The 13,956-nt window shown below is 40.7% G+C and overlaps 1 protein-coding gene across 2 annotated transcripts; it reads right to left on the bottom strand.

Moving 5' to 3' along the window:
• Positions 1-956: 956 nt before the first annotated feature.
• atp6v0b (ATPase H+ transporting V0 subunit b) lies at positions 957-7,354 on the bottom strand. Of its 2 annotated transcripts, XM_076021684.1 has the most exons (9): positions 7,214-7,354; positions 7,049-7,133; positions 6,116-6,164; positions 5,628-5,711; positions 5,079-5,156; positions 4,711-4,780; positions 3,877-3,928; positions 2,930-3,120; positions 957-2,829 (listed from the first exon to the last, which is right to left on the bottom strand). In XM_076021684.1, the coding sequence occupies exons 2-9, from the start codon at positions 7,131-7,133 to the stop codon at positions 2,803-2,805; spliced, it is 636 nt and encodes a 211-aa protein (XP_075877799.1). In that variant the 5' UTR covers positions 7,214-7,354; the 3' UTR covers positions 957-2,802. The 2 variants fall into 2 exon arrangements, with proteins under 2 accessions (XP_075877799.1, XP_075877798.1); XM_076021683.1 differs by having other exon boundaries at positions 7,049-7,309.
• Between the last annotated feature and the right edge of the window lie 6,602 nt (positions 7,355-13,956).

The following is a 13,956-nucleotide window of genomic DNA, read 5'->3' as shown; positions in this document are numbered from 1 at the left end:
GTTCAGTAACAGCACGATCTATAGGCACGCGCCGGTGGGATCGTCCGAGCAAAGGATCCCGATTCCAAAAAACTGCCTGCGATCATTGTCATGGCAAAAGTGCCGTGGAGGGAGGAAATAGACACATAAATAAGAAATAATAAGAGTGCGAGCAAGGAAGGCAGAGCCCAGCTCGCTCTGCTAGTAGGGATAACTGTTTCTCTCCGCTGCCGCCACAGACAGGCAGCCTATTCTGTCAGGCGAAAAAATGCCTCATGTTTCGTAGCGTGATGCTAAGCCAAAAAAAAAAAATTCTATATTGATATTCCTGCGATCGACAGGCGAGGTGCGATTCTCTTTTCCGCCATCCTGTTGTGTATTGGTGTGGATGGAGAGCAGGCAGAAAGAGAAAGGATGCTCTGAGGCTGAGGCAGCGAGCAGGTCCCTCCGCTCCTGCTGCCTACGGAAGCCCGGACGGCACCAAAACTCGCTTTTTATTTATTCCCGTAAAACGGGACGTTTCATAACCTACTTTCCTCGGGACTCAATAATGCCTAAATAGGACTTAATAATGACACTTAAAAATGAGTCTTTTAAAATAATGTGTGTAATGAGTGATGGTTTTAACTATTTAAGAATACTTTTTTATTTTACGTGACAGAAGAAACGAATTAAAAAGTGAAAACATAGCGAAAACACAGTCAGTTCAATTGTTTTAGTTTATCCAGACTTGTATTAATTTTAAAAATAAATATGTATATAAATATAAATATGTTAATTAATATAAATATGTTAATTATATATATTTAATATCTAATATCTAATTTCAATTTATCGCCAAACTAGCCAGGGCACAAATAACAAATGCGAAGTTCCTAATCACCAGCAGATATACAGTGGGTTTTAGTGCCATCTAGTGGAAGTAAGAACATAGCAAACAGTAAGTTAGAAGGAAATAACGACCACACAGAAATTAACAAGTTTTGACTGGACCATTTTTATTCTCTGGGAACATTGATGAAGCCATTGGAAAGATCAGTGTTTTGCCCTTAAAGACACAATGTCAAAAACAACTTACATAATCACATCAATGCACGCATGGTACCAACTACAGTCACCGAAAGCCTGGCTTCTGGCTTAGATCCACAGAATCTCAGGGGCGAACTGAAACCACCAGAGGGGCACAGGGGGTCCTGTAGTTTCGAGGCCTTGTCGTAGTCCAGGTCCGGATATATTTGCAACAATTTGATTTCAACAATTTAATGCTTCTGCATTTAGACTCACTCAAAACTCAACGAAAGAAGAAATTAAAGAGAACAACCAGAGACAACTCACAACTAGCCATGGTCTGTCATCCTCAACATATGGAATGAAGCAGGAAATGAAGCTTTAGATAAAGTTTGCGAGACTTGCTCACGGGGGGAAATGATCTGCTCAGACAGTTTTTACAGTTCCTTACCAAGTAGCTGATGACAGGGATTTAGGTGATGGCTTTTTCATGATGCAGCTGAAGTCTCACATTGTCATTCAAACTGTAACCTCCCTAAACATAATACCAAGCTGTAAACACATGAAATTTCTTTCAGGAATGTAAAAAAAAAAAAAAAAAATGTCATTAAGACAAACTAAAAAAAAAATGTTCTGTGATATTTTATCATTTTACTCTGGCATAAAACTAAGGGGCAGTTATGTAGATTATTCTTCCCTCGTAGCCGAAGACATTACAACAAACATGGATACTCACAGCCGATGTCTTTATTGAGGACACAGGTTTAAATAGTGATGACAAGAGGGCAGGTGGTTGAACTTTGGACCATTTGCTTGTGAACTGAAATCTGCTTCATTTTAAGGTTGCAGTCACTTCCTGCCCTCATCCTGTCAGCCAACTTCAGCAGTGGAAAAGAACTGCTAATAAAACTGCAGGGTTTGTTTATAGTTTTTTTTTTTCTTTCTGTTAACCCTGGGCACTTAGCATTTATATCAATCTAGACTTAACAATCAGATAAAAATAACGCACAAAAAAATGTAGTCACAACTTTTTTACTGTAAACTCGTTAAAAAGTGGGTATGTTAGCTCTGCAAGGCTATTTTTCCTGGCACGGAGTGAACTGTCAGGGTGACAGGTGACCCAACACTGCTTGATCACCGAGACAGTGTGTCGAGATGTTAATGACTCCTGATTGGTGCTGAGCGTTAAAACTTGAGAATTCTGTCATTTCACCAGCAGGGGGTGTGACAGCGCGGATTAAGAATCATGTTTATCGGCAAAAAACAGCTACAGAAAAAAAAAAGAGAAGAAGAAAACGGACAGACCAGGCTACAGAAACACAGTGGAACACCTTCATGCTTCACAGAACAAAAAACAAAACAAAAAAATCACTTGTCCAGCACACACACACAAATATTTTCAAATACTCTCATCTTGTTTTTAAATCATCATTCGTACAAAAGTGGTCCGAGGACTGCCATGAAAAATGCCTCAGCCGGGTTTGAATCCATCACTTCACCCTCTACCTCCTGGTACTGATCAAAATAAGCAGCAGGAGAAACAGCCGCTTCACTCATTTCTGGCATGAGGTAAACTCATGAAAACACTGACGTTTTGTGAGTCTTTTTTTTTTTTATTAATGTGTGAAAGGGAGTTTTGTCTTTCAAAATGAACATTTCTCTTGGGTACAGGTTGCAGCACCACTATTGCATGAATGATGGGTAAAAACAATAGCCAACAGATAGACATTTAAATAATTTACGATGTATTTACACAATAATCCATGTTACTTTTCCAGCAGTGTCTTTGTGTCTTCTCCGCAGGGTGTGCTTCCTCTAGTCGCCCATCTTTACTTTCGATGTCTGAAGGCAAAGAAAAAACAGTTAGGAGTCGCAGAATCGAAACCATAGTTAGGGTGACGCATCGCATCTATCGCTTTTCTTTTCTCCCCCCCCCTCCTACCTGCAGAATAGCTACGATGACACCGAAGAGGCCAATGGCGCTGCCGAAGATTTCCACGATGAGGATCTTGACAAACAGGCTGGGATTCTGGGCGTCTGCCAGTGCCGCTCCGCTGCCCACTATGCCCACGCAGATGCCACAGAAGAGGTTGGAGAAGCCCACGGTCAGGCCGGCTCCAAACATGGAATAACCTGGACGGAGGTTACTGACTGAGAAATTCATTCAATCTGGACAAGATGACTCCCTGATTCATCCAAGCAATCCTGGTACATGTTGGAAACCAAGACTCAGAAAAGAAGGACTGGGACATTTTGTGACATATTAGATAATAAAGACAATGATTTCATATTAAATGAAAAAATATATCAAATAAAGGTCATTAGATATTTTTTTGTAGACTGAACACAGAAACTACTATGATGCCATCACCTGCTAAGCAACAAACACATAGAAGAAGCTCTCTGGTGCTTAATGTGCTCATTCAAACGTGGCGCCAACATTAAAACAGTCCATGTGCTTAATGTTGACGCTATTCTGCCCACATCAGCTCAAAGTTTCTTGACTGCACTGCAAATGCAGTGAAATCCGTCCATTTATTTCAACAGCTTTCTGCGTCTTTCAGCAGTGCCTCTAGTATGTGCAGCAGCATGAGGACAAGTCACATGGGTGTAGGAGAGACACAGCAGAAGATACATTCTACCAATGTCTATTAGAAATAAACCCAGATTCCAAGACGCATAAGACCAGTAAACATTTTGCAAGTACACGTCAAAATCTTTTATAAATACTGCTTAGTGACTTGTTAAAACTGATTGGCGGAATTGCTTGCAGGTAAATTATTTTTTCCCACCTCAAATTAAAACAAGCACACAAGCTTACGACAGACATAAAAACTCATCCCATTATGATTACATTTGGTAGTTAGGCAAAGTCTCAAAACCTCTTACCAGCCTGGTAGTTCCTGGCTCCGATGGTCTCCGGGGTTGTTCCACTGAAGCCCTAGGAAATGAGTTCACATGTGAGACACATCAACACGTCCTGCTGTCTTCGGAACAATCAGTCAACTAAGGGGGCGTCCCCATAGCATCGCACCGCCTCGCCTCGCCACGGTACGGTTGTAGAGCGTCCCCACTGGCCGCTACACGGTTGTAGGAGGTGCCGTTTTGGTACCTCAAGCGCTCAGGGTCCAAGCGAGACGAAGGCGAGTTGAGTGGTGACGTAGCGACGAGCAGGGCACTGGATTGGCTCAGTGTTTTCGTCGATTTTCCCTTTCGGAGCGGACACCGACGCCAACCCTTTCGACACGGAACCTCCGTATTCGCGAGTGTGTTCAACGATATTCGCAAAAACGACGAAGCGCTCAGAACAATCCGAGTTGCTCCTGTGTGAGGCGCGTTAAGCTAGGGAATCCGAGGAGTCTTGAGGCGAGAGGAAATACGGATTGGTCGAGAGGACGTGGCTCTTCGCCGCGAGGAAGCCTCGAACACCGCGGCATAAAGTGGTCCTTGGCTCGCTAGGGCAGCTATTTCAAATAAGGAGTCGTGTTTACTGTCTGTTTTTAAATAAATGCTATTTCCCGTTGTATCTGTCTCGTGTTTACTTTTGGTGAAGATATAAAGGTTGAACTACACCTTTACTCTCCCAGAAAACGAAACCAGAAATTATAAATGTTGCCTGCATAAATTACCAACTGTGATTTCAGTGAGGGAAACGGTGCTATGGGGACGCGCCCTTAGAGTCAAGTTATTTATTGATGAACATGAACAATGTATTTCTCTTACCTCGGTCATGTTACTGATAACAATAGCCATGATGATTCCATAGATAGCGACAGCTTCACAGAAGATGATGCTGGAACGAGACATTGAAAAAGTGTAAAAATGCATTTTCTTTGTATTTATTATTATTTCTGTACACTGTTGTGTAAGCGCTAACAAACATGTGAGCATTGATTATTTACTAATAATGTGAAAGCACCACACAGATGAAAACAGCTACGCCTCCACACCCACAAGAAAGGAAGGAAGGAAGGAAGGAAGGAAGGGAGGAAGGGAGGAAGGAAGGAAGGAAGGAAGGAAGGAAGGATGGATGGATGGATGGAAGAGACAGGAAATGAATGTAATAATTTGTGTTAGTATCGTGACACTACCTGACTAAATTCTTGGTTTTGATACGCGGAGCCTTGACGCCTCCACCAATAATGCTGGAGCCTGTGATGTAAATCCCCCTGAGAACAGGTACAACAATCACATGATTGGTACAATGAAATAACTTATTTACATTTACTTCCAGAACTTTTCTGCTTTTCAGTCATGAACCCTTCATTGAAAATAAAACCACAAAAACATCAGAGAGAATGTCATTTCCAAATATCAAAATAGAGTGAAATAAAAAAAACAACATTTGGAGCATTTGTTAAAACAAAGTAAACTACTAACAGGTCAAAAGAATGCATAAAATATACAGTGCAGAAATGCGTAATATATAAAAGCTATATTTAATTTTACAATTTCCCACATAAGTTTCAATCTTTAAGAGATTAACGATCCTTGAAGAGGACACATGCTTGTTCCCGTTGACACATTCTGGGATTTTCCATTTCCACATTTGTGCATCATCGACTTGGTGTTTCAAAGAGGAGGAAGTGATTCTATAAACGTCCTGTGGACTTTAGGCATCCACTGCAGTGGGTACTAACCAGGCTGCTCCGACCACAGACAAAGAGATGGCGAGGCCGATGCCCAGACAGGCCCACATGTAGGGAGACGTCTCCGTCAGGAACCTGCAAGTAGAGAAGGCAACTCTGACCCGTCTGTCACACTTGAACACCATTACACACGCACACACACGCTTGCATTAACAGTTCATGTTGTCAAAATGTCAGCAAAGTGTCTTTGAAAAGGTCCAACGAACATTACTTTAAGGTGTAGGACTTACTTGGGAACTTACTTTGGGAGGAGAACATTATAAGACCTGATTTTTTTTGTTTGTTTGTTTTTTGTTTTTTTTAAGTTCAGCCTCAATTACAGCAACCTCTCTTTTCATTGAGAATGTACGCCTGTAGCCAATGCGTCAAATATTCAAAGTTACAAGGAGCGTTTGGCCAATTGTTCAGCCAATTGTTCAGCCAACGAAAAAGGTGTCCAGAGATTAAGTGCTTGGAACCAAAATGCAGAATTTGCTTACCATGCTACGTCAAAGCGGAAACCAAGGTCAAATATGGTGTAGCAGATACCTGCAGAAAAGACAAAACATATGTTCACGTGATCATTGCAAGAAACGTCACGTGTGCACATTTTCTAGTCAGTAAATCAAACGAAAGCCATCTGGAAACTCGGCATTACAATTACGATGCCAAATGAATTAGACTTAGCCATTTTCCTCATAAAACAGCGAGTACTAAACCAGCGTCAAATTAATTTATATTTATCTCGATATTATATTGCGGCTGTCGTGTGACATTTCACTCTGACGTGTGAACTGGCTTTGCTCCTTGGGTCCTTTAGCAAACTGTAACACAACCGGTAGGCTAACAAGCTAACGTTAGCTGGGCTGATGAACTGACACCAGATCAATGTAGATAAAAGCACAGAACCCATCTTCGCTACAAGCCGAGATAATATGTGGTACGATGGTCAAACAAAAAACATTTCTTACATCAACGACACAACCTTACGTCTTCTGTCTTTCTGACAGTCTTTCCCAAGCAAAGGGCTACATAACATTAGCTAGTTTCTGCTAGGGAAGGCGATAGCACACGGCTAACTGTGGAAAGGGTATGTCATGTAGGTACAGCACCGCAGTGCGTTACTTAGGTTAGGTTAAGTAATGTCACCCTTCAAAACGCATGTATTCCCCACATTCAAATATTTTAAAAAGCGGTTTGTTTGGGTTTTTTTTTTTTTAGCTTGCAATCCAAATGGAAACACCTGCAAGCGGACATGCAGTGGTACCAAAATTTAGCAATATCCCGTAGCTAAAGCTGTCAAACACAAATTGTCCACACGACAATAACCAACTAAATGCGCCATGTTTACCCTTAAATGTGACGTTTTAATATTTAACCGGAGATTATCCTCCTATTCCGATAAACGTTTCTAATAATTTGTATGATCTTACCAACGATCAGTATGGTACTCCAGAAGGCCAAAGTGACCCCGGTGTAGAGGATGGCGTGTCCGTTCATCATCCACTCTACCAGCATCTATCCGCTAAAAACAGCCGTTCGGGTCGCGAAGTCTTTTGGCCCAAACGGAAAATTGGACGACAAAAAGACTGTGATACCGGTGTTTTGGTGGTTAAAGAGGCGGCTGCCGGGAGAGGAACAGAAGCTGCATCGAAAGCAGAAGCTGGTCAGGTGATCCAGCTTGACGAGCATGTGACCAGAACAGGGGGCTGCGGACGATTACATTTACGTTGCTGGAACTTTACTTTGGTGGCATACATACTTATATCCTCGTTCTCGCACAACTTTTAATAAAACATGGGCTTTTCTGAGACTCATACTTCACATGTGTATAAAAATATATATATTTACAGTCTGACAGTTGAAGACGCGTGAATTGTAATCGTATGCATCCCTTTTAACGTCTACCTGCAATCTTACAATTTGCCGCTAGGTGTTGCTGTTACACTAAGTACATTATAGAATGCGGTCTTATGGAATGCATAAGTCACAGTTTTTCCATCTTCAGACAAAAAAATCACGACCAAAAAGAAAAACTATTCTGTCTCGTCCAGTCAAATTTTACAAGAAAAGGGGGTTAACATTTTACACGTGCCATCAGACTTTAGGATAATCTATATCTTAAAACTACATTAACATTTTAACATGTCTTTACGTGGCATGCTTGTCATGCTCACTGATGAAAGAGGAGGTTTAATTTTTAATTTTTAACAAGACTTTTAAATATTTTATTTAGTTTGAATTCATGTATCTGATCACACTTAAAAAAAAAAAAAAAAAAAAGTCTTATCAAATAACTAAATAACAAACAATCATTCGAGGCACCTATTTCCATGCGGGTGGCACTGAAAGGTCAACGAGTGAGTTAACATGTTTCCTAATTAAACCATGTTTTACTATAACAATCCAAAAAGTTCACAAGGAAACATACACCTCAGGAACCAAGACCTTGATGATTCACACATTATTAGCATACTTGCAATAAAGCCCCTTCACCTCTTGGTCATGGCAGTTGTGTTGTTACATGAACATTTTCTTTTTCTCTCTGCCCTCTTCTTATTTTTTCCATTCCATTATCATGCCACCGCTATAACCACGAGCGCAAATGTTAAGAAGCTGAGAAATGCCATGGGGTTAATTACATAAACACAGCAGCAAAACAAAATGTTCCATTCAGAGTCATCAAGCTTCGTTAGCGCAGCCTCACATGTGGGGAGGGTCTTCATCCTCTGGTGGTCCTCAGCTCTTCCTCACCTCAGCTTTCCTTGTTCTGCGTTCACGTGAAAACAGAACATCGAAATGGCTCACTTAGATGCACATGGGCATCCTGTTATTCCCTGGAATAATAACATGTGACCTTTCTGTTTATTTACGTCCTTCTGATCAGAAAAGATCAGAGCAGCGAGCAGGGAAATCACCTCAGCATCGATGAATACGATTCCCTCCTGCTGCTTCTGGAAAGGTTTGTGTTTGGAATATCAGGGGCTTTTAATGCAGGATCTAATCAGCAGAGTTCACTTCACGCACGCTGTGTTATTCCCCAGGCGTGTGTAAAACAGATCCGTCCAGCTCCAGCCACTCACGTAAACTGACTGAAAAGTACATTGAGTCTCAATCTGAGGCAAGGATAACCAGAAAGCTGGTCATTGGGCATCATCAGCTGTGCTCACAATAGCTTGATATTGTGTTTTACTCTGAAAGTGTTTCCCTATAAAGAGAGTAAGAACACCTTTCTTAGTGCATAGGGAAAGAACACTTTAAACACAACGCCTTAGCAGAATGACAGGGGAAGTTTGAGGTGCACATTTAAAAAAAACAAAAAAAAAACACAACAAACAAACAAAAAACACTTTAGATACTCCTTGCAGAGTTTGCAAATAAAATACATTATGTGTCCGCTGATTGCCCTGCATTGGACAGACTGTTAAAATGTTATGAATGACTCTCCACAGGTCAGTATAAAGGAAAAGAAAATGTATTTTAGCATTAGATAGGCTGCCTTTGTGCTAGAAAATGAGTTGGTTTCCATAAGCCTCTCTCAATGCTCTACAATAACAAAAAAATAACAATTAAAGCACAGGTATAATAACAGAATAATATACATTTACAAATGTTTTCTGTAAAAAAAAAAGGTAACACCACTGTGGATTATATTTGTTTTTTTCCTCCACTACTAGGACTCATTTAGGGATGGAGTATAATGCTTTTCTATAATTAGGGCTCTATAAAACATAGTAGACACGTAGCACTCCATCAGGGTTCGTGCAAAAAAGAAGACAATCCATAATAGTAATATATAGTAATAATAACATGGCGTGACGCAGCAAACCTGACCTCAGCCAAACATCATTCATTCATTCATTCATATTCTATACCCGCTTATTCCTATTCAGGGTCACGGGGTCTGCTGGAGCCTATCCCAGCTGTCTTAGGGCGAAGGCAGGGTGACACCCTGGACAAGTGGCCAGTTCATCACAGGGCCACATAGAAACAGACAACCATTCACACTCACATGCACACCTACGGACAATTTAGAATGTTCAATTGACCTCACATGCATGTTTTTGGAGTGTCGGAGGAAGCCGGAGAACCCGGAGAGAACCCACGCAGACACAGGGAGAACATGCAAACTCCACACAGAAAGGTCCCAGGCCCGGGCCCCGGAATCGAACCCACAACCTTCTTTCTGTGAGGCCGCAGCGCTAACCACTGCGCATTGTATATACTGGGACATACACTGGGAGTTGCATCTTCCATGATCAACCTGTTGGTAGCGTACAGACAACCTCCAGACTGCCAACATAGCCAGATCCACAAAGAACTTTTGAAACTTTTGAAAACACTTTGATGAGCCTGTTTGAAAAAAGAATGCAGATTTGAATGAATTCTATAAATCAATTCAATTAAAAAAAAACGCTTTTCTTCCACTCTTACATCTCTTCTCCTCTGTACCATCAGTCGAGTACGAGGTAATCAGCGTCACCCGCTAACAAACTGTGTTCCACAGAGTAAAATCTATAACACTATTGCAAGCATTTGATTGTGTAATCAGTTAACAGGCCGCCACATGAAGCAACACTTTAATGACTCAGCACCCACACATCAATTATTTATAAATCTTTTTTAACAGCTTGACGGTGTAATAAAGCATGTGTTCCCATCAACATTATTGCTCCTTCATCGTTTATCTTGGGGTTTTTTGTTGTTGTTTTTTGAAAAAAACTTTGTTGAGTCTGTCTGGAAGAGGCAAATTTGTGTTAGTATTGCAATGATCTTGTTTAGAGGCTACATTGTTCTGCTCTGTTTTGATGTGTGGTTACTATGTATGTATGTATGTATGTATGTATGTATGTAGCTTCGAGAGTCATTTTGTGACTTTGTTTGGTGTCAATAGTTTCTATGCTAGAGCCTGGTTCAAGGCCAGCCTACATAACACACTGCTCTGCCTTCCCAATGAGTCACGACTGATTTCAAAAAGCTCTGACGCACTTAAGTCAAAGCCCCAGCTCCAGGTTGTCGATTAAAACAGAAAACGTCACTGTGCAGCTTCCTCTGCACAGGTGCAAAGTAGCAAGGGAGGAAATCGTTGAAAAAAAATTTTTTTGAATGAATTTTGAATTTATTGTGAGCTGTGGCAATAAAAAGGCATAATCTGGCTTCCAAGGACAAAGCAACTGTTTGGTCAGTGCAGCAGAAAAGGCTTTACATTGCAGGCTTTATTTATGCCACTCCAGTGGGTCAATAATGAAATTCATCGAAGGTCCTCAATATTCTCTTCATTCTGCTAATGTATATTTTCTCCACGGTCCTTGAATAATCATAAAGGAATTGCAACAAGTGCAATTGGATCGGAGAGACGTAGCTTTTCCTGGAAATTCTCCAAACAGAAAACAAGAGCTTGTGTTACAAAATGCTATTAACATGCACTCTGCTTTTATTCTATACTGAAATCAAAATCAAAAAGCTAAAAGGTTAGATAGTGCATGAAAATGGCATGGCCTTATAATAATGACTAATTATGAAAAATATAAAAGGCAATACTGACTTCAATAGGTTGAATATTGCTGTAGTAAAAGTAACACACACATTATTTTCAAATATGCAGAATAGTATGTTTGTCTTGGCTTTTTCTCATCTCATTGATACATTTTTGCTCAGACACGGGAGGTGCAAGATATCAATATAATAGGTTTTCTTTTCGTTTTTTTGCTCAATGCATCTGCTCTGTTTTGAGGACGTATACCTTCAGGCTGATGCAGCTCTCCGTGGTCATGTAAACGATGTAAGCACTGCTCTTTCTTTGCATCTGACGCCTATGTTTTAGCATCATCAGTCCTCATGAAGCATCCCAGGCTTTTCCAGTCAGCAGAAGCGTGATGGTTAAGATTAGGATTCAATTGGATCCAGATAATTTAGCTTCCAGCTCCTTTGTGGCCGCCTTTGCTGCACTGTTTCAGATTCAATCCTTTGTCCTGAGATTGGTCATGCAGCTGATTATCTACCTCACTGAGTATGATGCATGCTTTTTTTTTTTTTTTTGTCTATTTTTTGCACTCCAATCTGTTTTTTGTGTGTGTGTTTTTTTTTTTTTTTTGTAAAAGACTCCACAGATACACTCAAATCTCATATGAGGGTGAATACTGTGCAGGACTGTTTGAAAGAACAGCACAGAAGCTGCAAGTCTGCAGTCTCACTCTGCTGTGTTTCATCCCATTACCAAATTATACAGGACATTTTTAACTAACTTTTAAAATGGAGAGCACTCACCATTGAATTTGATGCTGGCAGTTTGACCTTTAGTCCCTCTGCTCTTAACATGAAGCTGAATGAGACGCTTGCATGTGTGCACACTGATCATTAGCAAAAAGTACTTTTTTGAAGAGCTAAAATTGAAAAGCAGTCCATTTGGTTCTCGTGTTTCTGCATAAGTTTTTTTTTTTTTGCGAATAATTGGATTAAGTAGAGATTCTGAAAGAGCATTTCAAATCATTTCCATGATCAAGCGCTCTGGAAACATTTGTCATGTGGAAATATCTGTTCTCTATTGCCGTGATAGTGTTTTTCCCTAAAATCTTATCTTGGAAGTAAAATCTTAAAATCCTCAAGTTTGTCTTCTGAGTGTGGCAAGGCGCAGAGGGCCCGGGCAGGCTTCCAAACGCACACTCCCGGGTAACCATTCGGCCAAAGGGATATCCCCTTGGCCAAGTAGCCAGGGCGCATGATCAACTGGAGGCATAGTGACAGGACCGCCACTGTCACATGATCAAGCTGATCCTCAAAAGCATCAGTGCCTTAGAAGAAGAAGAACAATGGTGTATTTTGAAGATGATATGTGTTTAACGCTGGCTGTTTTGGCCGTTCTGTAGAGGACATCACCGTGCTGATGTGAGGAGCAGCACCACAAGACACTCAATGAAACACTGGCCTACAGAACAGCTTGTCTGAAAACACGGTACAGCCTCTGCATTATGTGCAGCCACTTCATTAGAAGCCCTGTGTCAGCGAGGTGCACGTAACAAAGAGGCTGGTGAGTGCATATGCGTTCTGGTCGCCCATCACTTGAAGGCAGTAACGCACACACACAATCATTACTATGCACGTCACGTCTCGCACTCTGTCAGTCGCTTTTCCACACGCACATTTCTGGGATGTTCATTTCATGCAGCGATTGTGCTTCCTGCCTCATTTTCCTTTTTTTAAGAAGTAGTCCTCTGGGACCACATGAAAAGGTTGCTGCCGATACACACAGCACTTCACACAATGTCACCATTTGAAAATTCCCTGCACGCCTTTGTTTCATTACCATCCTGCTATGATCCGTGTGTGTGTGTGTGTGTGTGTGTGTGTGTGTGTGTGTGTGTGTTTTCTGATATAACCTTTCTTCCCACCTTTTTAATAAAAAAATGTATCATTCGCTTCAAAAAAATATTCTTTTTTTTAATTCAGAAAAAAAATGTTGCTGTCGCTCTACCAGCAAAAGCAGAACTTTACATTGAGTAGGCCTCATTAGGTCAAATAAAAGTATTATTTTGGCTTCATCCTGTTGTTTGTCCTAACCAGCACTTTCATCAAAACTTTAGCAAACATTTGAACTTAATGTGCTAAAATATTTTTTTTTATTGCCGAATTGAGCCAATGCTCAATCTGTCTCTGGCTGTGTGTGTGTGTGTGTGTGTGTGTGTGTGTGTGTGTGTGTGTGTGTGCCACCCTGACCTCAGTTTGCAGTCCCTGCACTCTGCCATGATGGGAGTTCTTGAGTACTGACTACTGACAATCCACTTCAACAACCTCCAGACAACCTTGTAGCAGTGAGCGCAAAATAAAAATGACTCTGGATAGAACTCATCATATGATGTATGGAAACGCCAAGTCTTAAGGGCAGCATTGATTGATGTTGGTTTAAGTGACAGGCAAAAACACAGAGGGAAAAAAGCCCCAGTCTGCACATTTACTTAAAGATAATATGTACTGAAATATGTAGTTTGCTCTGTTTGCTGAGACAGCATGAATACTTGAAATCAGGTGCTTTAGACTTTTTCTATGAGCAGACCAGTGCCTCTAGAGGTACTAATTGGAATTACAGCTATGACAATTACAAAATACTATTTCTTATTTGCTTGCCTTGTTCAGTAGATGTATTAGAAATATGATTAAGGAATTAGTCTGAATATGTGTTTATACATTACATCTATTCTATTCTATTCTAAATGTATCCCATTGTTGCTATCGTAACTTACAAACGTGTGTAAGTTAGTTCCCCACAAATTGTTTCAATTAAACTACTGCAATTCAATATTGCAATAAAGATCTCCTTTAAAGCAGGCATCGCCAAACTTTGGCG

This window comes from Nelusetta ayraudi, unplaced genomic scaffold (genome assembly GCF_046127955.1).
Source record: "Nelusetta ayraudi isolate G7.1 ecotype Tasmania unplaced genomic scaffold, CSIRO-AGI_Nayr_v1 ptg000011l, whole genome shotgun sequence".
Taxonomy (NCBI): Eukaryota; Metazoa; Chordata; class Actinopteri; order Tetraodontiformes; family Monacanthidae; genus Nelusetta; species Nelusetta ayraudi.
The sequence above is the reverse complement of the archived record's forward strand: the minus strand, read 5'-3'. Positions and strand labels throughout refer to the sequence as shown.